Source organism: Perca flavescens, chromosome 6, assembly GCF_004354835.1.
Source record: "Perca flavescens isolate YP-PL-M2 chromosome 6, PFLA_1.0, whole genome shotgun sequence".
Taxonomy (NCBI): Eukaryota; Metazoa; Chordata; class Actinopteri; order Perciformes; family Percidae; genus Perca; species Perca flavescens.
In genome coordinates this window covers 26,228,842-26,254,259 of record NC_041336.1, presented here as the reverse complement: position 1 = coordinate 26,254,259, position 25,418 = coordinate 26,228,842, and the positions used below count along the sequence as shown (strand labels likewise).

The following is a 25,418-nucleotide window of genomic DNA, read 5'->3' as shown; positions in this document are numbered from 1 at the left end:
AATCTTTCAGCTTGAAGAGAGACAGAGCAGGTTGAAGTAAAGCAAACAGCAGCTGGTGTAGTCTCGAGGTTTAACATTAAAGGAACAAAAATAGAAAGGAGGTAAAATGTGAAAGAGCTCCTCATCCATGACAAAGTTTTGAACAGAGATCATTGATTATCGCACGAGGATATTACCATGGAAGTATGACTGAAAAATATCAAATGTAATGGTATTTTTTTTTATTTCTTTTTTATAATTTGGCAACTGTTAGTGTTTATTAGCTGCAGTAGAGAGGCAAACACACACTGAAGCTCAGAGAGTCTAAGAAAGCAGATACAACAGCTGCTCTATGAGTCAGATCCACACTGTTAGTACATTCTGGGAGAGCCAGAAAATTCTCTCTCACACACACACTGTCGGTGAAGTTAGTGCACTCAGATAGCCGTTAATCTCCAGTGTAGTAGTCGATGCATGTACAAGCCATTCTCAGAGCCAGCGGCAGGGTGACTGACGGACAGCCAGTCAGTGAGGGTGGGGTTAGTGACTAGTGAGTAGCTCTAGGCCTCACTAAAGCCTGGGCCTCAACTTGGCATCTTACCCCGTTGCTCTGGGTGGAGTGTATGGACTGCTCGCTGGTGGAGGAGCAGGTGCTCATGCGGTCTATGTCCTTACTGTGGGTGGAGTGGCGGTGATGAGAGGGCGTCCCATGGCTTCCTCTGCCCAAAGAGTCCCCTCCCCCACCACTGTCACTGGGGTAGGAGAAGGAACCAGCCCAGCTGGCGGGAGAGGGAGGCACAGCAGGGACCATAGCCCAGAAAGAGTTACCTTTATGGGCTGGGCTAGAGGGGACAAATGCTTCCTTTCCTCCACCTCCAGGGGACAGAGGTGAAATCAGAGGAGAAACTGTCCCAGCCCGAGGGCTTTTTAGGGGCAAATTAAGAGGAGCCACAGCCATCTGTGGTATTCCAGCTGTTTGATGTTTCTGGTTTTCTTCATAGCCCCCCAGACCCGGTCTGACATTGGCCTCCATGCTGTCTGATGCTCTGTTACTGTTATTACTGTTACTTCCATGAGGACTATTCAGCATCCTCATCTTAGGGACCTCTGAGGCCAACACCTCTCCATTTGTGGTTGTGTCTGAGTAGGGGTTAGAGGGGAGGGACTGAGGGGACGGAGGGTGGCAGGGTGACCACATACCTGCTGATCTGTCGGGCCCCTCAGGGCCAGGGGGATGGTGGTGGTGGACGGGCTGGGGGAGGCGTGAGGATGGCTGGGGGATGCGGGAGGGTCGGGAGCGAGGGCCGCACAGAGAAGAGGAGCTGCTCCCTGATCCTCCAGAGCCACCGCCGCCACCTCCCCCACCCATGTTGGAGGTACTGTTGGAGCTGCTGCCTCCTGGCAGGCCTCCAGTACTACTGCTGCTACTGCTGGGTGAACCGCCTGGCCCGCCACCACCCACGTGGTTCCTCTGGTACTCTATGGGGGATGTCAGAGCTGTGGGAGAGGATGAGGGGCAAGATTTCACTCATGACACAAAAGCATATTTAAAGAAAAACTCATAATAATCAAGACAGAACCCTTAAGAAAACACTGGAAAGTATTTAGTTCCAAGAGGCTGAAAAAGATCTAGTACAATATTGAAAACTCAAAAATAATGGTACATTTCCAATAAAGGAGTCCAGCATTATTTTGGTGTAAGCTTGTAATTTTGTGTGCACAGTAATAGGCACATCAAACTCTTACCATTGAGGAAATTTCGCTGGTTCTCCAGTATCTGGCTGACCTGGTGGACCCAGACTTGACTGACTCCAGGGCTCATTGAATGGAGGGTGTATCGCTCCAGGCTGCCACTCGATGATCTGGAGGTGAGCGTGAACTTGCAGGGGTCGTCTGCATTTTCTTCTAAACCCAACCAGCTCACCTGAAGTGATAGGAAAAGAAAGGACGAAGAGAGAAGAAAAAGGAAGAGAGAGGAAGTGTGGCAAAGAAAAAAGTAAAAATGGCTGAGTGTTTTGATTAAGAAGCTCATTTCATTTTTTTTTTCTTTTTTTTTTAAACAGGAAAAGATTAAAAACAATCGGGCCTGACTTAGTATAAAACTGATTTTCAGCAGGTTCCTGCTCTGCAGAACATAAACACCACATACACAACAGAAACTCCTAGACAGAACAGTAACAAACACACAGACCAGGAGAATGAACAACAGGGCAAAGCCATAAAGTTGACTCAATGGTCACAGGTATACCTCTCCATTAAATAGCGAACAAATGTTAATTTGAAGCTACAGTACAATCAGTATGTGAACATGCAATACATACAGTATACAAGGGAGTTAAGTGGGCTGGAACAACTACAGTATTTGGTAAAGTCAACTGAACAGGTGAAGATCACATTGTTGGTAGCATACCAGTTACAAACCGGCCCGGTAGTGAATGACACAGTAACATGCTGCATATCCAGTGTTTTTAGCTGAGCTAGACAGAGAATATTAGTTTAAAATATTGTTTGGTGATGCTGTTTTTCCCTCATTCTTCATCGTGAAGTAACCTGGAAGTGAATGTAGCCCCAGTGTGTTTTATGTGGAGTAACTGCGTTGGCCTCCGTTTAAAAAAATAGACTTTTAAATGCTTGTCAGCAACCGGTCATACTGTAACTTAGGAGGCAATTTGGCACGCAATTAACACACCAGTCATAATTTTGTTTTACTTCAGTCAATTGCACCTGGTGACCACTGTTTTGGAAGAAGAACACAACGAGAGTAACAGGTGAACTAGCTTTAAAAATGATGTGCTTAAGTGCTGTGTAGTGTAGGGCTGCACAAAATGAGGAAAATATGGGATAACATTATTGAGTATCGCGATAATGATATTACTTGCGATAAATAAACAGACATTAAAGTGTACTTAGTTCTGCATTTCTGCTGCTTTCAGTATTCTGCTAAGATAAAACACATTGCTTGTTGAATTTTAAACAAATTAAAGGAAATCATTTCCAACATTCTATTTTGGAACAAATTGAAAATTGAATTGAATATAAAAGGCATCACTAAAAGAGAATGACAGTTAAATTATAAGGTGCAGTTTCCTATTGATATTTTCTTTCAACTAACAAAAAATCTCTCAATGTCTTTAGCAAAATGATGCAGCCTTCCGCAATGTGTTTATTGTGCCAGTTGATATTGCGTTCTGACGATAAAACAAACAATATATTGTGCTGCCCTAGTGTAGTGGATAGACACTTTGAAGTAGTAAGAAGATTTAAAATGTTAAATTTAAGAATAGAATTTGGTGTGGTGTTAGCACACCCTCCCCCCAGATCGTAGGGTTCCACCAAACTGCCAGATCCCACTTTAACCCCTGCATGGACAGTGTAATTTTATCAACTGTGGGAGGCTTTTATTTTGCTATAACTGTAGCTTGCTCTAACATTTTATTGAGCTGCACTTACCTTGATGTTGTTCTTGAAGAGGTAGCCAGGGGAAGAGAAACCCTTCTTTTTGTCTATGGGCTCGCTGAAGATGACAATCTGCTCAAACAGGAAGACTCTCCTCTCTTTCATCCTGGACAGAAGTCCTCCATCCTGGTCTGCCACCATGAAGGTGTCTTGTAAGAGCAATCTGCCCTGTGCCACAATTTTACCCTGAAGAAAGAGGGAGAACAGAGAGAAAGAAAATCAGAAGACAGGGACAGCGGAGGACAGCATGCTCGTCAATGTTTTGACTGCCAGATTTCAAAAATAAAATTTTGAATAAGCAAGACGGGCAAAAACAAAAGCAATGTCTAATACATCACAAACTACCTACAGTACTACATATGTGCAAACATTAGTGCACACTGACACCTAGAGGCAGTTGACTGAAATTAGAAATTGATTTCTGCAGGGTACACGGTAAACTATTTGCATTGCTACCTTATTTAATTCAGTATAGTTTTCCAAGCACACACACAGACAGGCACAGACATGCAGAAACTTCTGAAAGGATAAAGAGCGGTCTTACATCGAAGCCTTGAAGGCGCCCAACATTCATCATGTCATTGCAGCGCTTGGGGACCACACACATCACCTCTACAGCTTTCTATAGTAGAACATGAGAGTAACACAAACTTTAAGAGACAAATTGCAATAGAGTCAAGCAAAAAAAAAGATAGAGGATTAGAATGTGAGTCTTAGTATAAAAAATGTATTATTATACATCATCACTTGGCAACCTGGGCATCACATTACCTCCAGCTCTGTCGTATCCACTCCAGCTTTCTTAGAAATTTTGAGAAGATCCTGTTAAAGAGGTCAAGTGTTTAGAAAAAATGTTTATTGTGTTGATCAATATGAAAATTACTTTTACTTAGTGTGAATGCAGCCTGCAAAGTAAGAACACTTCAGTAGATTTACCTTCAGTAGTAACTGGTACTTCATTATACGTTGGACGGGTTTGATTAGCAGGTCAGTAATCTGCAATCTGTGGCCCAATCGCTGCTTGAGGTCCTGATGAAAGATACACATATTATTATCTCTATAATAAAATACTGATTACCTGGATAATACAACATGGAGAACATTATATAGGCTTGGGTAGGTGTAAAAATAATCTTACTTCAAAGTAAGTGTCAATGTACTCTGACACAATGTGCTCAGATTTAGGTTTGTTCTGGCAGTACACGATGTACATGTGTAGCCTGCGCTCCTGCAAATGGAACAAAACCAGAAAACAAAGGTAGCGTTTAGAAGTGAGAAAAAATATGACAGTTTAAACTATTATTTCCTTGCTCTCGCTTTTAAATTCAATAAAGTTGACTTGATAATCCACCCTTCAACAAAAAATGTAATGCAAAACAAATGTGAATAGGTTCCTCACCTGTTTGATAAATAAAGGAGCCAGCCTGTCAGGATCCTCTAAACACTTCTCAAGCTCTCCAAGGAAAAGACTGGGGACCAATCAAGAGAGAAATATGTGATTAAACCTGCTAAGGAACTTGGTACTGCCTGTATTTTTACTTTATGTTGTCTGTCTGCACGCTGTGGCAGATAATGCAACTCTAATAAAAAATTGTAGTGGATATTGTAGGGCATGTTAACTGGATAGGACTGCCAAGCATACTCTTTGTGCCAGTCATAGATCTGATGGATGTTTCCAAAGACGATCTTGTCTTTTCCTCTCATGTCATCTGGAACTCCTTCTTCTTTCATCCTGCTCATGTAGCCCTGAGGGAAGAACGGTCGACTTGTTTGTAAAACATACAGCAAACACAGACCAAAAAGAAATCTCTGGATGTCTCTTTTTTTTACCTCCACCACTGATCCCAGATCTCTGACATAGTCTCTCTCAGTCTCCACCAGCTCCAGAAGCACATAACTGGAAGACACAAAACAGAAATTGTCACTGTGCAATACAAATGTAATGCACTCAGCTGTGGATGAACATCAGAAATGTTCCATATAAGCACACAGATGAAGACAAACGTGATTAACTGATTGAACTCAAGCAGCTTTTGTTTATCAATACACTAACACGACACAGGCTTATATAACTTACTGTCTTCTCTTGAAGAAGCCAGACTTGCGCTCATCCAACTCATCGATGGGTGAGGAGGAGGAGAGGAGGGAGTTGTCAGAGGGGTTGAAGGAGGGAGAGCTGCTGTCGCCCTGCTCTACCGACAGAGAGCTGGGACGATCCTCCAGTGACTGAGGAAAGACGAGGACAGAGGCAAGGAGAGGACCAGAGTGCAAAGGGGGAAAAACAGAAGATTGAAGAAAAAAGGAACTGTCACTGAGCTGGAAAAAACAGCTGAAAGAGTATTTACAGTATGTGGTCTCATCTTTTAGACAGCATGTTCCATTTAAAGGTATTAACTTTACTTTGGTATGTGTCCACACTGTGTGTAAGCCAGTGGGCATGTGTGTTGGGGATATTGGCCAGTGCAATGCCCATTTGTTGGAAGAGTGGACAGCTGGCAGTGAGTCACAGTCCTGACAGATGAATAGTTAGGCCATGATGCCATTCTCTGTAAATAACACCAGAACAAAAGTGTGTGTGTGTGTGTGTGTGTGTGTGTGTGCTTGTAATCTATCAGAAGTCTTCTGTGTATAAATGCGCCACCTTTGCGTGTACTTGTGAGTTTTGTTTATTAGTTTTTATCTCACCATCTTGCTCTTCACCAGCTCTTCGATGGCACTGACCAGTTCAGCAGCACTGGGTGTCTCTGAACTGTTGGGACGAGCGGACAGACGAGATGCAGACTGATAAAGGACAGAGAAAATGGAAGAAAGAAGGAAAGTTAATGGTTAAGGTGTAAAACATGACAAATGTAACACTTGGCAGAGCTGCATTCGAACAGGAGTCATACATTCTCAAACGGCTACTACTGTGAATGTGATCAGGCTCACCATTGTTGAGTTTGGACCCCGATATTCCACATGTCCAAATAAGGACTTGGTGGGTGTGATCTCCCTAATAAAAGGGTTAACTGGGGCCAAGTTGGAGTCAACAGGGTTAACAGTTATGAGGAGGGTTTAGGTCAATGGCAAGCTCTAGGATTGGACTGCTCTTCAAGCACGAGCGCCATGATTGGTCAAACAACTTATTTACAGCAAACATTGTTGCTTAATACTCCATTGGAGAGAATGTTTGCCTCTGCAACAGAGCCCAGTCCAAGGCATTGCAGCAGGCAACGTTTTAAAAGGCAACTTTTCAAAACCAGACTTAATGGGAATTTACCATTTAGTCCCACAAACACCTCACAACTGCAGCAACACATGGATGGAGTATCCACTTCAGCAACAGTAGAACAATTACACTCCACAGGAATGACATTTAGTCGAAGAAAGAAAAAGAAAAAAGTTCAATAAAGAAGGATCCAAAGTGGAGATGGAGTGGCTTGTTTACATGGAGAGATAGGGAAACTGGGAAAGAAGAGAAGCAGAACAAAAATCAACGTAATGCTGATGGGAGGAACATGCAACCATCAAGGAAATAAGAGAAAAACAAGAAAGGTTATTAGTGCCAAAGTAAAAGTTATTGTAAGCTTTGTGTGGACCTCTACATGGAACCAAACACAAAACTCTGCTTAAATTAAGATTAATGTAGATAAAATATTTTAAGGAATTAGCAATTCTGAAATGAACAAGTGTAAAAGTTCAAAAGGTTCATCTTTCTGCATCAGGAATTTATTTTGTGTTCTTGCACTTATCTGTGTTATCTTATCTTACACATGTGCAAACCTCCCCCCAGTTAATTGACTAAACATTTTATACATGTATTTGTGTGTCACCGTATTGCTGATGAAGCAAAGCATGTTTGGCCCATTTTAAATATATTGAGATTGCCCTGCGTGACCAACCTTGTCGTCCTGGGAGTCGGGCTGCAGCAGGCTGTGTTGCTGGATGGCCATAGGTGGAGGTAGAGGGACGGCATCGGCCCCCTCCTCTCCTTCCTCCTCACCGCAGCTCTGCATGCCTGATGAAGAAGACTTGGACAGGGTACCGCTGCTCAGCCCCTCATTACGCATTCGCTGGGGACAGAGAGGAGAACAATGATTGTCAGTTGGTAGGTCGGAACCAAAACTCTTTGAATGATCTGGCAGGGTCGGTTGTCCACTGCTTTATCTGTTCTTACTTCTTCCAGTGTCTCGTCCTGTGGCGTGGCGGCGCTGTCGTCAGAGTCCTTCTGCGAGCCGGCCATTGTGTCCATGTTCTTCCTTGTAACTTCCCGGTTCTTCTTGTGCTTGTGGGCGAGCTTCTTGACGTGGCCATCAGCTTTGCCGGAGCTCAGCCGCCGCACTGGGCTGGTCAGCCACTTCCGTAAGGTGTTCCCAGGACGTTTGGGTCCTGGTGAGCTGTGAGGACCCAGCGTCTGGCTGGAGCCTGGGTGTAGGGCGTCGTTACTGGATACAGACAAGGTGTCTAAGGGTGAACAGGAGAAAAGAAAGAGAAGGTTGATATTGCTATTATCACAAGTATAGTCTGTGATTTTAATGTACACAAAAGGGATTATCGCACCAAAAAAATCAAAACACAAGATTGGAATTTGCTATTAGTCATTCTAAATTAAGACAATCTGATGATGTCACTGCTTGGTGTAGTCAGGAATCAAAATGCTCCAATCAGTTGGCCAATACTAACAGCAGTGGTTTTTCTTGTCATTGGTTCACAGGTCTTTCAATTCAGGGACTAAACCTAGACACAATTCAATTCAATTTTCAATTCAATTTTATTTATAGTATCAAATCATAACGAGTTATATCGAGTTATCTCGAGAAACTTTACAGATAGAGTAGGTCTAGACAACACTCTATAATTTACAATTTACAAAGCCCCAACAATTACAGTAATTACAACTAACCCATTTGATTAATGTCTGGTGCTGTAAAAAGATTACATGAGAAATGCTTGTAAAGCCTGAAGCTTTGTTCATCAGTAGTTAATGTATTCAAGTTGTGTAACAAACAATAAACAACATTTTACATGTAGTCACCATATATGCATATGTGAGTTTGCATAGAGTGAGAAACACTGAGGGAAAACAGCGTATATGATAACAATGCGTGTGCTTCTGTTTGTTTGTACAGGGTTTGTATGTGTTATGTGCAGTAGGCAGGCTGGCCTTTTCACAGTGATGGAGGCGCCTTAGGGAATCTGTAGGAGGAAAGCTCTTCTTCGACTAGTGATGGAGCGATGGAAAAAAAAAAGACAGGATAAAGGGATGCTTGAGGCTTTGTCTGAATGCTTCAAAGATCCATCCCTCTATCTGTCTTACTAGTCTGCTCATTTGATCCATCCTATCTTTAGCCTAACCCCCTTTCTCCTACATTACCCTGACACCATACCTGCCAACACTCCCGTTTTTCCCGGTATTCTCCCGTTTTTTTAGCCCTATCTCCCGGACCCTTCCCGGTTTGTTATTTCTCCCCGGAAACTCCCCCCGTAATTTGCATGGCCCAAACTCCTAATCGGACCAATATGTTTGTCTAATGTTGACCTGTTGCCAGATCTTGTATTAAACACATCTTATTCACACAATCCACACACCATATACAATTTTCAACCCGTTTGTCACCTCAACCTGACAACCTATAACCCAGTTGCGCAGTTTCCACGAAGCAAACTTCGTGGAAAGTTCAGACCTGAAAGCGAGCCAATAAAAATGGCAGGTGAAGGCGGTGTTCCCGCAAAGAAATATAGCTGTAAATTTCAACAATGTTGGGTGCAACAATATACATGCATCTTACCTAGTCATATCGACAACCTCCACGCTTTTTGTAAGGTATGTCGCATTGATTCTAATATAGCGCACGGCGGGAAAAATGACATTACTCAGTACATTAAAACACAGCGGGTCAGTACACTTAACAGTGCCCACCCCCCCACCACGACCACGTCCCCGCACAAATCTCCTGGATTTTGAAAACCAAATGTTGGCAGGTATGAATGACACTCCCTCATTAGTTTTCTTTACCATCATTGAAAATGCTGCTGCATTCTACTGAATGAAGAAATTAAACCTCTTGAATGGCTTAACAAGCTATCTGACAAAAAAGTCTTGGGATCACTGGACTCAGACCCCCCATGTTCGAAAAAATGCCAGCAAAAGTGCTTTCTACGGTGTCCTTCCATTGGAGAAAATGGGATGAAGTACCCTCCGGAGTGCCCTTCCAGTGGAGAAAACGTGATGCAGTGCCCTTTTTATTATTTTACGCCCCTGCCTCTCAGACAGCCTGAATCCACTGCTGCTTTGTATGATAATGTTGAGGTTGGATTTGTTTGTGTGCTCTCACACTGTGCAACATGAGCCCAACTCTGACACCACACATCATTCCCTGGACAAGACCTCCTCTAAGACCTCATAGTTCAAAACAAGGTAACATGATTTAAGAGTATCCCTTACTCTGCTGCCATTATGAGAGCAAAGAAAAATAACCCTCTAGATTTGACTTTGAAGAGCTTCGGCAATCACCCAAGCGTGAGGAGAGTACCTCTTACTACGTATCTATCAAAAACTAGGACTGGGACACATTCCAGGAACACAGAGTTCTCATTAAAAGTCTCTCAATACGCTCCTAAACTGATTGACTGAGTCTTCTATCCCTTTAACATGCAAAGCTAATCAGAGCTGTAGCTAAACTAAATCAGATCATTCTTTCTTTGTGCAGGAAGATCTCAGGAGATGATGTTCTCATTGTGCAGATGATCATGATCTCCAGAGAAGGCATGACTGCAAAAACAAGTGCTTTCCTATGGGGGCCGGAGTTGACTCAAGGACGATACTTTACTCCTATTGCATCACATCATGAATTGTTGAGTCGAAGCAAAATGTAGAAAAGAATACAATTAGATTTGATTTTTTGAGAAACTTAGTGATCTATATTTGAGGATACTCTGCAGCAGCTTGACTAAAATGTAAAATGTTAGAGAGATTCAGGCTTCAGCCTCTCCATCAATTAGCTATAAAAGTGGTTAAAAAGATGCAGCTGTGTCCAAGTTAAATGGCTCTTATGAATGGCAGGTGTGGAAATTCTGCCTTCACTTCTACACTGTATAAACGCATCTGCATGTGAACATGCGTGTCAGTCATTCAGCCTCTGGGAGACTCATTTTTACTGCACACTGCTGATATGAAGCATGTGTTCTCACATTGCATGCAAGGGAGGAAGAAAGCACAGTTCCCAGAATAACAAGTATCTCCCACACCATTAAGACCCTGAAGCCATCTTATTTGAGACTGCTCTCACCATCTCATTCTGACAAAGCCCAGAACATTTGGAGTTATCTTCACTATAACCTGAGCGATAATAGTCATGATCTTTCACTGATTCTGCTATACTTAGGTTGCCTCGTGCAAGATTTTCTTAGCCATGAGTCAGGCGAACAATACCGTGAATAAGTCAAGGCAGAGCAGGTGAGAACACATCTTTTCATCCTGTTTTCATCCTGCAATTTATTTTTTACCAGACAGAAAGTCAGACGGATACTGTTGCATCTCCCAGGGAAGGGGAAGCTTGAACTGCTCTGAAGATCTATAAATTCCACCCAAAGGGCATATTTAAAGACGATAAGAAGTGGGGTGCAGGGGTTATCCATCTTGCTTGAGGGCAATTTGATGGAAGATAATCCTTTTTCGTTGGCACAGATCTTTACATGCAAACTCACTGTTTAGTAAAGAATTTAGGGAAGCTGTGATTTACCTGCCGCCACCATCTCCCCTGCAGTACCAAATGTAAACCAGAGTCACAAATGTTCGTTACGATACTGCCCTGGAATGTTTTAGTCATGGGTACAATCATGGAGACTATTTTAGGCTGTAATTCTGATGACACAGAATCCCCTTAGCATTTATTATTGTTGTTGGTCTCCAAGGAATATTAAAACCTTCCTTAATGAATTCTGTATAATGTATAATATTATTCATACTAAGAGCAATTATAGGTAAAGGTGCTGAGGGGGTCTTTGAAATATTAGGTTTTTAAAGTCCTGAATACTTTGGGTAGTAACTGTGAGTGGACATTTAAGCATTACACAACTCTTTTTTAAGATTTCTCACAGTATTTCCTAATGTAAACCAGGTCCCTTTCTACTATTTTTATTACAAGTGGCCAACAACACTGATGACCCACAGTGCACAACTACTTGCAAACCAAATTCATAATTTAACACCTAGGTGGACACTTTTAAAGGGAATGAACCAGAGAGACAGACACAGGAGTCAGGGCCCCTCACATAGAGCAAACAGACCGTGGTTCCTGGACACGCACTAGAATCACAATCTCACATGTAACCCTGCTGTAAGCAAGTACGTCTTAGCTATTACATCAAAGGCTGCGGGGCAAGTTAAGCAGAAAAATATGAAAAACAACAGATTTTTTCCCTTTGAATGGCATTCAAATACTGAAATACAAAATGTAAAACTGAGATAACTGCCTTTGTGGTTCCAGTTGTAAGGGAATAACGCCTCAATAAATGGCCAATATTCAAATTAGAATTCCATAAATTTTGACTATTATACATTAGCAGGATAAGCCACACTACTAGGTATTGTGGTGCTGTGGTGCTTTAGGCTGAAAAGCATGACAAAGCAAATAATTCCACCTTCTATTCTTCATATGTCATGACTACAATGTTGACACTTTGACAGTTAGATAAGCATCTGGTGGTATCTATGTGCTCTGATAAGACAAGGTCATGCTAACAGGGGTCTAAATGGATGAAACATGGGGTCAGCGGCCCTGACACATTCCTCCTCAGTAGAAAATAACCAAAGGGACACGCACGCACACACAAGAAGGCATGAACTTTACCCTGCTGGGTGTCACCTCAGAAACAGCTGGTCAGGCTCACAGCACTCATGGGAAACAAAAATGGGGATGTAGTTTATTTGCAGTGGTGACTCTAGCTAAGAGTTTGTCCTTCTCATTTAATCATTGGTTGTTTTTTTTTTAAGATTATTTTTTGGGCTTTTCCGCCTTTAATTTGACAGGACAGCTAGGTGAGAAAGGGGAGAGAGAGGAATAAACCTCTCAGTATATGTGCGCCTGCTCTACCCACTGAGCCAACCCCCCCACTTAATCATTGTTTTTTATATAAAAGTTTACATTTAAATGAGATCTGGTTCCATTACTCCCATCATCTGACCTTGTAATTACGAATGCAGAATTCCCATATACCCAATTACCATATACCCAATATATAAACAATTATACAATTATTACAATTATACAATTATATATATATATATATATATATATATATATATATAAACAATTATACAATACATAATTATATATATATATATATATATATATATATGCATCTGTTGCTATAACCGTACAGGTCTCCTCTTTATCATAGTCAACATATTGTCAACACTATATATATATATATATATATATATATATATATATATATATATAGTCAACATTCTCAAAATGTTTTGAGAATTAAGCCAAACTCTCTAGTTTCCCTATGACAGGCTTTAAAGTGTGTAGTAATATGTTCATCTTTGCTAAATTAATTACACTGACTCAATTAGTAAACTAGCGCCTCTGTAGCAATTTTGGATCGGAGGCATCTCCTTCACTTGCTGGTTAATTGGTGAGTAGACTCATTAGAGCATCGCACTGCCGAGACAACTAGGATGATCTGTGGAGTCATACACTTTCATATCTTCATGTATCATTAGTGTTTGTCACAGGGAAAAACAAACTGTATGGGTTTACATATAATAAATGCACATGCATGCATGTACAAATATGCAACACATACTTAAATGCATGTAGACATTCAAACTTTAATCAGATTTGTATTTACCCTCCTAATACTATTCTCTCAGTTGAACTCTGTGGGCTGATATCCCTGAGAAGAGACCCACCAAGAGTCCACCAGATGCTCTCCACTGGATCTTCAGATGTTTGCTAATTTATCTGCAAGCAACCGACACGCTATCATAATTCAATCATTGCTCATTCACGCTACCGCAAAGAACATGCTAGATTTATGACTGTGTGTGTGTGTGTGTGTGTGTGTGTGTGTGTGTGTGTGTGTGTGTGTGTGTGTGCCTGTGTCTCAGAATAGGACGGAGGGGAGGGGCTGTAGTACAACTGGAGTGATCCCAAAAGTCTGCACAGCTCCACAGAAGCATGCCTGGGATTCCAGAGGTGTCACCTGGGGAGCAGCTTTAGTGTGGCCTTATCTTCCCCAGGAGAAGTTGTACAAACACACAGACGCACACAAACATTAGTCGGTGTGGTTGGAGACAAGCTTTTAGGGGTGGAGGTGCAGGGTGTAGGAAAGCTCCAGGGGTTCGGCTAGCTGCTCTTTAAACATGTAGACAATGCTGGAGAGGGCTTGCCACCAACAGCCATAGTTAGGGAGGGCGTGGAGTTGGGATGGGAGATTTGGGAGAGTTTAGAGACCACCCTCTACATATTCTGGCAAAATCAGTCCGATGTTTTTTTCAAGGCTTTATCATACTGTATATGACAGACAACAGTGAAAACGTGACAAAGAAAAAAAATGTGAGAAGCTCCTTATTTTCCAATTCTATTCTATTCTATTCTATTTGACCTCATTATTGTCTTTTCTCCCTGGGGTCCACAATAACACCCTCTCCCCATCTGTACAGCACCCGCCTGAACTTGCACACAGATATAATCTTGTTGATGTGATTTCAGTAGATTTAATATCTCATCACATAAATGGTGCATCCACCAAATTACTTTCACTGCCATAATGCCACAACATAATCCACACTTGATTAGTGAATGTCCTCTGCATTAAACCCATTTGAAAATAGCTGACGTAGAATCTACAACAAACAAGGACAAACAATAATACCAAACTGGTGAACTAGAGCAAGAGAACACTTTTTCTGCCCAAACTCTCCTGTCTTTTTCCACTCCAAAAAGTAGATTTGCAATTTTATCCCCACATAACAAGCAAATACAGACATTTATAGACATGCTACCATCTCCATATCAAACTCTTGTTACAGAATCGTAAAACAGACTAGTGTTTTTTTTTTTTTTTTTGTTTCATCAAGCAAAACCATCCTGATATAAGCAGAAGAGAAGGACAGTTTCTTATGTTCTACACATTATGTTGTTACTCATGTGTCGCACATGAATGAGAGACCTACCCAGGTCCAGTAGCCAGAACTTGCAGTTGTCAGAGTGTCCTCCCTGTGCTGAATCCATGGAGCAAAATGGGTTTAGAGACACTAAGGACTCAATTCCACGGGCCATGTTAAATATCACGCCCCTGGGATTCTGAATTTATATATTCCCTCACAGCATATCCACAGGTACTTTCAATTCCTATGCCTATACCTAAAAATGTTTTAGTCACTGCGTTGCTGAAATCCCAGATAGAGAAAGTGTAAAGTCCAGTGTGAGGAAAAAGAAAAAGTCAAATGCAGCATTAGAGAGTAAGATGTTTTCTCTCACTCTCTCTCTTTGTATCTCCTGTCCTCCCTCTCTCTCTCTGTGGGCTGCTGTGAGGATATTGGGCAAGTCTCCACTGTGCTTCGCTGTTCCAAGGGGATGTCTGCAAACATGCAGCACATCTACCGTATTACCCTTTGTAGGAGCACCCACTCAGTTTGTGTGGGCGGGTGCATATTTCACAAGCATTAGCATGCATACAAGTTGTGCAGTATGCTTAGAACAAATATAGACTTGGTTATAAAATCCATGAGAAGTATACAGGAAAATGGTCAGTGGAAAATATTTAGTGGTTGGTTACAAATTTCAGTTTTTCTTAAATTCTGAATCTCCATTTTTCTTTTTTAACGAGTTTTTTTTAAACTACTAAAGTCTGTTACATCTAGGCATGTTTACTTCATCTGAAAACACTGTGCAGTTCTGAGTAGCTATGCAGGCTAGATGCACAAAGATCTTCCTGTTTAACTGTGAGTGTGTTTGTGTGCGTATGTGTGTTTCCCTGCGTTCTAACCACACTCTATCCTGTAAGAACACGCACACACTTGTGCATACACTGGCCTGCTCCTTAAAGAGTCATTTTTTATTAATAACATTAAGTGTGTACTAAATTTGTATTTATTTCATTATGAGAGGCACTGTGAGTATCAACCTGCATGCTTTGGTAAACGGGGGAATTCCAGTAATCAAACTGAAAATGGGATTAGTGTGTAAGAGAAAGTGGTCTAAACCCAATTTCAACAGGAATGTGTAGGTTTGCATAGGTTTTAGCAGCTAGCTGAACAACACAGGACTTAAGATGTGAACTACTGTCACATTCACACATACTATAATTAGAGCAGACAACCAGCTGCCAGCTATACACTTTGCAGGCTAATCCTACTGTATGTGAACCATTGAATCCTCTCTATTCTGTTATTCCAGACACAGACATTGTCCCCCAACAGTCAATTATTCCTGCTTGTGAGACACAGCAGGAAAGGGGGAGATTTCCCGGAAAACACTAATCCGCTAAACCGTCACCCTTCCACAACTTTTGACAAAGTGGCCTACATGGTTGGTCAGTAAATACAAAAGGTTGACAAAGTAGCAAAGACGTTTTTTTGTCGTCCTTGTCTTTCTCGTCCTCAGCAACAGCCTTTTTAAGCCACAGAAACCCCATGCAGTGAGAAGCTCCTTTTCATCACTCTTATTGGCCACACAAACACACAGATACAAACAGTGAGGGCTGGTTAAGCACAACCAAGGGACCAAGGAAAGCCAGATAAAACAAGAACCTCTATAAGCAAAACAGAGATGAGAAACAGTGAAGCTGCAGTTACTGTAATTAAGTAGTTGGGAAATTTTACCCTTCTTCCAACACTGTACTAGTAAATCATTCAGCTAATTCCAAAGTTGTGAGCACCTGTTTGTACAATCCAAGTATCCTGTAATTTTCAATAAAAATGCAAACTTTTCTCATACAAGGCTGCCGGCAAAATATGTGTATGCTTTATTACCATAGAAACAAGCAGCTCTCATCCACTCTTTCAGTTCAAAGAGGGAAAGTCACAAGTAGAAACTTCTGTCAAGACATGATGCCAGCAGCTCATATCACAACCGACAAGTGTCGAATGAGGGTCAGGTCTCTGTATAGAGTCCTTTCCTCTCACCTTCTGTTAGCTATATTTATTCTTTGTTCAGCACTGTCCAGATTAGGATTTCCAAGTTTATTTTGGTCATAAGAAAAATCTATAAATATACAATATGTATGTATGTATGTACGTACGTATGTTTGGTATAGGTAAATATAGTATACCTATTTATTTATCTAGAAGTGAGAGATAGAGGAGATCAAGACCAATGCCTTACATAGCCCATGTAGCCTAGGCTGAGTGAGAAACAGTAAGACAGCAGATTGTCATTGCATCATATCAGAGCAGAAAACAGTTTACCCAATGAAGGAACCAGTCACCATCACCGAGGCACATCCAACAACAGTGCACAAGAATATAGAACCGGACAGCACCAGGGTCTGACATGATGCACACAGTAACCTGAGCCAGCTATTGGGCCTTTATCAGAGAACTTGAACCAAATACATGCTCAGGGAGTCCCAGTCTCAGTCCAGGTTTACTTTTAAGCATGGTAGTATCAAAAGGATGGGATGAAGTTAACAAGACACAGTCATCATTATCAAGTCTGCACTCCAAGGCATTACTGTTATTAAGAACAATATTTTATATTGGATACTAAAAGCAGGATATAACCCTTTATCACTATTAAAAATTGGGGGACATTCGAAAATTAATCTCATGCATCACATTTCCAACAATAATCTGTTGTGTTCGTAATTATGGGTTAATTCGCTGGCAGGGCATGATTTGACAGTAATTGTAACCAGAGCTGATGTGATGGTAAAATACACACACAGACTGTGGAAAAAAAACATTGGCGACCATGTTATTGACTGGTCTTAATAAAACCCTTTGGGTTCGATAACAGATGCAGATTCTGACATTATATCTTTCAGGGTTGCACCCTCACAAGGCAGTTTAATACTTCATGTTTGTTATAATCGAGGCCATGCTGCTGCATGTTTAAGACAATATAAGGAAAACTGGCAGTGATACGATCTGTGGAGCGCTGGGAATTCAAAGGTTAAAATTATTTTAAGATCATTAAAAGAGAGCTGTGCTTCAAGCGGGTCTTCCACAGTTGCATAGCAACACCTAGAAATACACGTACGTGCTTCCCCAAGCAGCTGTTTGGTGAGAAGTGAAGCTCACCAATGATATGTTTCCAAACACATCCTATTAGCTTTCCCAAATGTTTCAAGTGGCCATATGTGCATGGATGTGACAAGCAGCTGTTGGGTGAGATGAGAAGATTCTGCAGGCCACCTTTGCAGTTTCCAAACATGAACTACATCCAATTAGCTTTTCCTAATATTCTGATGTCTCCAGATGTTCCTCAATATGACAGAATAACTGCCAGTGTGTATGAAAACATTGTCATCCTACCTTTGTGGTTGAAGAGCCCCTCCATCTCCATGGAGGACCTGGAGTGAGCGATACAGAGCATGGAGCAGGGAACGATGCCCTCCTGGGCTGGAGAGCGATCGGTGGTCCTCACCAGGCACCAGTCCGGCTTGTCGTGGAGTCGCTCCAGAACCTCCACAGTCTGGCCTCGCCGCACCGTCAGCTCCCCGCTGCTGCTGCCATTACTGGCAATAAAGTCATGGATCACCACTGTCAACTCACAGCCACCGGACAGCTAAAATGGAAGAAAGATGTGAAAACCTATTAAACAAATGCTTGTATTTGTTCATTTTAGTTCTACTGTTCACATGTTTGCACAAAGCATGAATGCAGGTTCCACATTGCTATCTGTGAGGATAAATTGTATCCAACAAGTGATAAAACAAAATCATGAGAAACTAAATACAGGCAGCATGTATGTAATAATAAACTGTGATTTGATTGTTGCTAAATTGACTAAGGAGGGAGGAGAATCCTATTGGAAAACATTGATTTTCCAAGCTACTGTTTATACGTATCTCGTCCAGTCAGTACTGGTTACCAGCACACAGGACAATCTAGTGTTGTATCCCTTCAAGCTCCACTATAGATTGTAAATTTCAAAGAAGAGAAAGACATAATTTCTCCTGCATTTTAATAATCATGCCACACATATTTAAAAAAAGACAACATAAGAACCTGGTACTACTGTATAAACTAATGCCAACAAGCATGGCCATTCAGCAGTGGTGGTATGTACTAAAATACATTTACTCAAGTATTGTACTTAAGTACAAATATGAGGTTTACTTGAGTATTTTCTTCTCATGCCACTTTACACTTCTTCTCTTAATGCGTTTAATTAAGTAAAGGATCTGAAAACTTCCTCCACCGCTGTCATTCAGTAAAATTACTTCTGACATCACTAAATGGGATGAATGGGCTCTCAGAACAAAAAGCAAATATTCCCACACAACATCCTTTGATAACAGCACAGGTACTCCAGCAGCACTGTACAGTTAAAGTACACATGCACTGATGATTGGTGACTCATTCTAGCATAACTGAACAAAACGTCAGTCTGACTGATCTGACTCTGCTCATCTAAGTGTCTATGAGAAGAAAGGCAGTATTAGAAAGAGGGGGAACAAGGCAGAATTTGTCACTTTATTTACCAGTTATTCTCAAAGGTATTTCTGTTCAACACGTGACAATGCAGCAGCTTGTTTCTATGAAGGCTTCAATCTCCGTGCTCACAGCAAGTTCTGTGCTCATAGGTAAAGGATATAGAGCAACAGTACACCAGAGGGTGCAAAAATATTGTTATTCTACAAATATTAAATACAAAATCATAAACAATTCCTTATTGTCTGGGACAAAGTTAAAAATAAATTGGCTTATAAATGCAAATGAATACCACATATGTCCAAACGTCTGTTAACTTATCCTCTGCTGTACTTAGCAACAGACCTAATTCTACACTACAAGCATTTTCAGTTTGTATGTATTTTATGGTACATGTCCAAGAAAAAGATATAAACATGTTTATAGCAAAGAATTTTGAGCTAAAAAAACCTTAAATGATTCTAATCATCTTGTGAGCATTTACACCAAATATGACTTAATGGCAGATGAGAAAGGTCTTATACATTTAGACACATAGTTAAAAATATCCACATACCCAGCAGACTAAAAATCATCCACACATCTCATGCTTTGCACATCCCAGTTTTACTGTGGCTTAAATTAGACATGTGTTTCTTATTTCTAGTGTTGAAATGTATAGTGTTGCAGGTTTCTTTTGTCCTTCCTATCTGAAATAAATTGCATTGATCATTTCAAAGATGTTCACTGTTAACATTTCACAGTAGTGCTTTTTTTCTTTTCTTCAAATACTGCAAATCACATAATGTTCAACATACCCTTTGATAGTGTGGTAAAGCAAGAGAGCTAAGGAGTTGCGAAATGGGATGTGAGATCCTGTCTTCCAGCTTCTCCATTGTTTTCCACTCCCTCATTGCAAGATCAAGTCCCAAAGAGCAAGAAAACTCTACAGCACTCTGATTTCTACAGTTATCCACTGAAAATGTCCTAAATCACAACAGGAAGTTGCTCAATAGGTAAGCATAAACTGTCTGGAAAATAGTGCAATTGATTTAACTTGTTATGGAATATTTCCCCTTGGAAAACAGCCCAAGATAATTACAATCCTGAACAATAATAACATCACAAGGCCAAAAGAAAAAGTTGCTGCTGTCTACAGTCAACAGCACTCCTCTGTGGGTTCTTACAATCTGACTATTGAAGGTTAAATGATTCCGTTGCGTGGCGCTTCCCCGGAGTGAAGCGGTTAATCCATTCTTGTCTTGCCACAATTTAGCTTGCTAATGTCCATTGATAAACAAAAAAAACCTCCGGAAAATTAGAAGAAAACAAAATTGCTGGAATATTTCTACGAAGCAAAGTGTGAGATTGATAGCTGTGAGGACTTAAAACTGTCCTCTCCTGTCTGGCATACAGACGAGTATCCTCTGTGAAGAGAGTGTGGGAGGCTGAAGCTGCTGACACACAAGTCAGTCACTAAAGAGACACACACAGGAACATGGACACACACACTAACACAAACACACCACTGTCACTGCCTTTTGAATGAGAAGTCTCACAGAGAGTCCTCACAGAGAGAGAGAAGCATTCAAAAAGTGAGATTGAAATGCAAATTTGTAGTTAGTTAGTTAGTTTGTGTGTTTTAAATGTTTATGCTTGGATGTATGTATGCCCTTAACTGAGGGAACAATGACAAATTAACTAGTGTGTGTGATAGTGTTGAAACACACATGAACACACGCATGCACACACGCACGCACGCACGCACGCACACACACACATACACACACACACACGCACACAGCTCACCTCCTCACCTTTACAATTTGGTTTTATGCTACATGAAACAACCACAAAGCTGAACTTTGTGCTAACAGTTGAGTGAACAGTGACAGTGAACACATTAAGCTAATTTTCTTATTTTCTTGATAACAGCAGAAATGTATGAGGCAGAGCTAAGGAAAGTCCAATTCAAGTGTGAAAATAATGACCTCATGTAAGAGTCCACGGCTACAGTTTATAAATAGTTTGACTTAAAATTATGGGAATATTTTTGTATCTATGTGTGCTGGTGTGTGTGTGTGTGTGTGTGTGTGTGTGTAGTTTTATCTGGTAATAGCACCACAGAAGGCCTTTCCTCCTACGCTCAGTATGAGCAACTGTAAAGCTAACACACACACACACACACACACACACACACACACACACACACACACACACACACACACACACACACACACACACACACACACACACACACAGCTCTGTCAGATGGACTGTTTCTTCCTCCTAACACAATTAAACACTTTCACAGGAAACAACTTGAGAAGAGTTGCCTGCATCTAACCAGCTTCTGGTGTGTGATGGCATGATATGGACCAATGACAGATTAGCTACATACTGACTGAATTAACTGAATAATGTGGCATGTAAAGGGAAATGAAAAAAATACAAATACATTGGTGTATCACAAGTGCTGCTTAAACATTTTGGGGATGAAGAAAGCCTGGATATTGTGTGTGTGGTCCTACCTTATCACTGTCCAGTGTGTTCTGGGATGTACGTGAGGCGATGGAGATGGTATCCGGTTGGCTGCTGGCATCTCCCTGGCTGTCCAGCTCCTCTCCGTCCCTGCATGCAGACATTATCATTACTGTCATCTATTATTACAGTTTTTTATAACAGCTTACACACGTTTTCAAAACTATGTCTCCTTTTTTCAAAACTCTACACACAATTCCCAAAACTGCACATACAAAATGCTAAATGCCTCACATCTCCTTCAAAATGAAACACTGCATTCAAAATGCCATAAACACATCTCAATATGAAGTATTTGCATCAAATGTCAAACACTTTTTTCATAATAGTACATTTTTGGATATACCATGTACACACTGTTGTTCTAAATCTAAAGCTCTTTTGTCTTTCATAGGCCTATATCAACATTTACAATGTTCTAGAGGGAAAGTAATCTACTGAGAGTGGTTGAAAAGTGCACTGTAAAAAACAATGTAATGTTACAGTAAAACAGAAAATAGTTATTAGGCAAAACATTACGTTTGTAAGAGTAGCAGAGTGTTGTAAACAGTAGCATGAAACAAGAAAACAAAAGTACAAACATATGTAAACCAAAGGTATCATTTTAGAATAAAGACTGTGTATGTGTGTGTGTGTTAAGTGTGTGTCTGTGTGTGTGTGTGTGTTGTGTGTGTTTGTTGGGGCTTGTGTGTTGGGGGGTTGTGGTTGATCACGTGATGAATAAGATGAATAAGTGTGTTGCTCTCCTTCTTTCTCTCCTCCACCTCCTCCTCCTCCTCCTCGTTATATAAGTGTAGCATTTTGATTGGCTGTGTTTGGTCGTGTCTTATAATATATAGATAATTGTGTGTAGTGTTTTGAAAAAAGTGTTTTATGCAATTGAAAACTGAGTGAAAGGCTGAGAAATAGCTTATGGTTTTGGAGATTTGCTGTGTAGTTTTGCACTTTGAGTGAGAGGTTTCAAAAATCGTGTGGCATGAAAAGATTTTGTGTGTAAGCAGTTGGAAAAAAACTGTAATAATCCTTACATTTTCTAATTTTCTAAATCTATTACATAGATTATTGAGTTGATATACTGTGTTTGCTCTGTAGTGCCACTTTTGTTTTCCCCAGAATGGTTGCAATGGTCAATTCAAGCTGTGCCCAGCTGCAGTGTTTTAAATGTCATGATTGCAAAACAAAAATATGTTGCACATACAAAATACATTTACAGGATGACACACTGTATTAATACACTGTTTGCTTACCGTCTGCCTTTATGTTTAGCTGTGGTGGCTTTAGGGATATGGATGGGCTCCTTCAGAGCTCCACGCAGGTGGACAGTTCGCTCCTGGATGACCTCCCGAATGTGTTTGATCCAGTCCTGCTTGTTCTCAATACTTGAAGCCTGGGACACAACACATGATTGGGTCAGACAAAGGTTAGCTTTACAGGTTCTAGCACATACAGGTATTATGTCAGCAGCGTAGCCAGGTCTTTTTATTTCTGCTTTTTCATATAGAGACACAAACAGAACATTAAATCAACAACTCAAGATGTGAACAGCGGAGAAAAATAAAAGCTGTCGCCCTGTTCACTTGGCCTGAATGAATTAATCGTTGACCCACAACAACGTAATCAGGTTTAATTTAGCAATTATATAGTTCTGTCTGATCCAACGAGTGCTTTGATCCCTGCAATCTTGTACTTGAGTCAAACGTCCATATTCAGACACAAAGTGAAATGACGACAACTGTGTTGCCTATACTCCACTTAGGGTTCCACAGAAAGATGCTTGTTATCAGCCTTCTGTTTATTAACATCACTGAGCCAAAGCAACACTGTATTTAGCATATGACTATTCTTGTCTCTGTCTTCTCTTCTTCCTTCACTTAGCAACAAGCAGCACCAAGGCTGCAGTGGCACTGTGTTACATAAGACAAAGATTAAGATGGTCATCAGATGTTATATAATAAGACAGATAGCTGTAAAGCACATATTTACACATAACACATTCACATACATCCACAAGTGTTTGTCTTTCTCTCGATCAGTCTCAAAAACAAACACATTTACATCTACACACACACACACACACACACACACACACACACACACACACACACACACACACACACACACACACACACACACACTCTGCATAAAGCATTGCTTCTGACTCACTGCGTGAGAACTACGTTGCATGTGAGATTGGATTTCGACCCATCAGCTGCTATTCTAATGTTTCTGTATGATTAGTAGCAGAAAGTAACACATTATCCCCTACAGGGAGTGAACTTTCTTGGGGAATTTCCTAGGAATTAGTGGGAGTGGACTACAGACATGGAGTTATTCTTCTTTATATAGAAGGGGAATCATATGGGGGGGATTTTCAGATGTGGAACTGAAGCTCTTTATTACCAAAACTATTTTGGTTCTCAGTTCTAACTTGATCATGTATATCAGATACTGTTGTAAAATATTTAAAAGAAGAAAAAGCTGTTAATTCAAATTTACATTAGTAATGTAAATATGATTGCAGTGATCAATCAATGATCACTGCATCCACTGCACAAGTTTATCTTCACCATTAAAATCAACATCTAGATACCTTGAGGACGATCTTGTTGTCTGAAGTCGGGGTTCTGCCCACCCACAAGGCAAACTTACAAGGATCTCCTTCCACATGTTCTGTCACTCCAAGCTCTGATGTCTGAGGGGGTGAATAACAAAGGTTACATACAATGAACCATCACCTTATCGTGGTGGAGAGGTTTGTGTGTCTCTGTGAACCTGAGGGCTGTGTTGTCTGGAGCTTTGTGCTCCTGGTAGGGTCTCCCAAGGCAAAGTGGTCTCAGGTGAGGGGCCAGACAAAGAATGGTTCAAAAACCCCAATGAAAAAGCTAAGCAGAGATGGAGTGACCCTGCCGGAGGAAGCCCGGGCCCCCGTCTGGAGCTAGGCCCAGACGGTGGGCTCGCCGGGCGAGCGCCTGGTGGCCGGGTTTGCCACGGAGCCCGCCGGGCACAGCCCGAACAAGCTACGTGGCAACTCCCTCTCCATCCCATGGGCCCACCACCTGTGGGAGGAACCGTTGGGGTCGGGTGCGATGCCACATGGGTGGCAGTGAAGGTCAGGGGCCTCGACGGACCAGACCCGGGCAGCAGACGCTGGCTCTGGGGACGTGGAACGTCACCTCTCTGTGGGGGAAGGAGCCGGAACTGGTGCGGGAGGTGGAGCGCTACCGGTTAGATCTGGTGGGGCTTACCTCTACGCACAGTCTTGGTTCTGGAACCATACTCCTGGATAGGGGTTGGACTCTTTTCTTCTCCGGAGTTGCCCAGGGTGTGAGGCGCCGGGCGGGTGTGGGGATACTCACAAGTCCCCGGCTGAGCGCCGCTGTGTTGGAGTTTACCCCAGTGGACGAGAGGGTCGCCTCCCTACGCCTGCGGGTTGTGGGGGGAAAACTCTGACTGTTGTTTGTGCATATGCACCAAACAGGAGTTCGGAGTATTCGGCCTTCTTGAGACCTTGACTGGAGTCCTGCATGGGGCTCCAGTGGGGGACTCCATTGTTCTGCTGGGGGACTTCAACACACGTGGGCAATGATGGAGACACCTGGAGAGGCGTGATTGGGAGGAACGGCCTCCCTGATCTAAACCAGAGTGGTTGTTTGTTGTTGGACTTCTGTGCTAGTCATGGATTGTCTATAACGAACACCATGTTCGAACATAGGGATGCTCATAAGTGTACCTGGTACCAGAGCACCCTAGGCCGAAGGTCAATGATCGATTTCATAATCGTTTCATCTGATCTGAGGCCGTATGTTTTGGACACTCGGGTGAAGAGAGGGGCAGAGCTGTCAACCGATCACCATCTGGTGGTGAGTTGGGT

General features: G+C 41.6%; 1 protein-coding gene across 6 annotated transcripts in view; it reads right to left on the bottom strand.

The window, feature by feature from the left end:
• The window catches only part of triob (trio Rho guanine nucleotide exchange factor b), a 120,692-nt gene that overhangs the window by 6,031 nt on the left and 89,243 nt on the right, over positions 1-25,418 (bottom strand). For 5 of the 6 annotated variants that reach the window (XM_028579925.1, XM_028579920.1, XM_028579922.1 and 2 more), the window contains 18 exons: positions 24,138-24,239; positions 22,795-22,934; positions 21,538-21,637; positions 17,906-18,158; positions 7,592-7,878; positions 7,317-7,487; positions 6,121-6,216; positions 5,513-5,661; positions 5,266-5,332; positions 5,078-5,181; positions 4,835-4,904; positions 4,574-4,663; positions 4,372-4,464; positions 4,207-4,257; positions 3,980-4,057; positions 3,430-3,621; positions 1,726-1,903; positions 581-1,476 (listed from right to left, as the gene is read on the bottom strand). In XM_028579925.1, coding sequence (XP_028435726.1) covers positions 581-1,476; positions 1,726-1,903; positions 3,430-3,621; positions 3,980-4,057; positions 4,207-4,257; positions 4,372-4,464; positions 4,574-4,663; positions 4,835-4,904; positions 5,078-5,181; positions 5,266-5,332; positions 5,513-5,661; positions 6,121-6,216; positions 7,317-7,487; positions 7,592-7,878; positions 17,906-18,158; positions 21,538-21,637; positions 22,795-22,934; positions 24,138-24,239 — 3,117 coding nt within the window. The remainder of the gene's footprint in view (positions 1-580; positions 1,477-1,725; positions 1,904-3,429; positions 3,622-3,979; positions 4,058-4,206; positions 4,258-4,371; positions 4,465-4,573; positions 4,664-4,834; positions 4,905-5,077; positions 5,182-5,265; positions 5,333-5,512; positions 5,662-6,120; positions 6,217-7,316; positions 7,488-7,591; positions 7,879-17,905; positions 18,159-21,537; positions 21,638-22,794; positions 22,935-24,137; positions 24,240-25,418) is intronic. The other variant, XM_028579926.1, reaches the window with a different exon arrangement.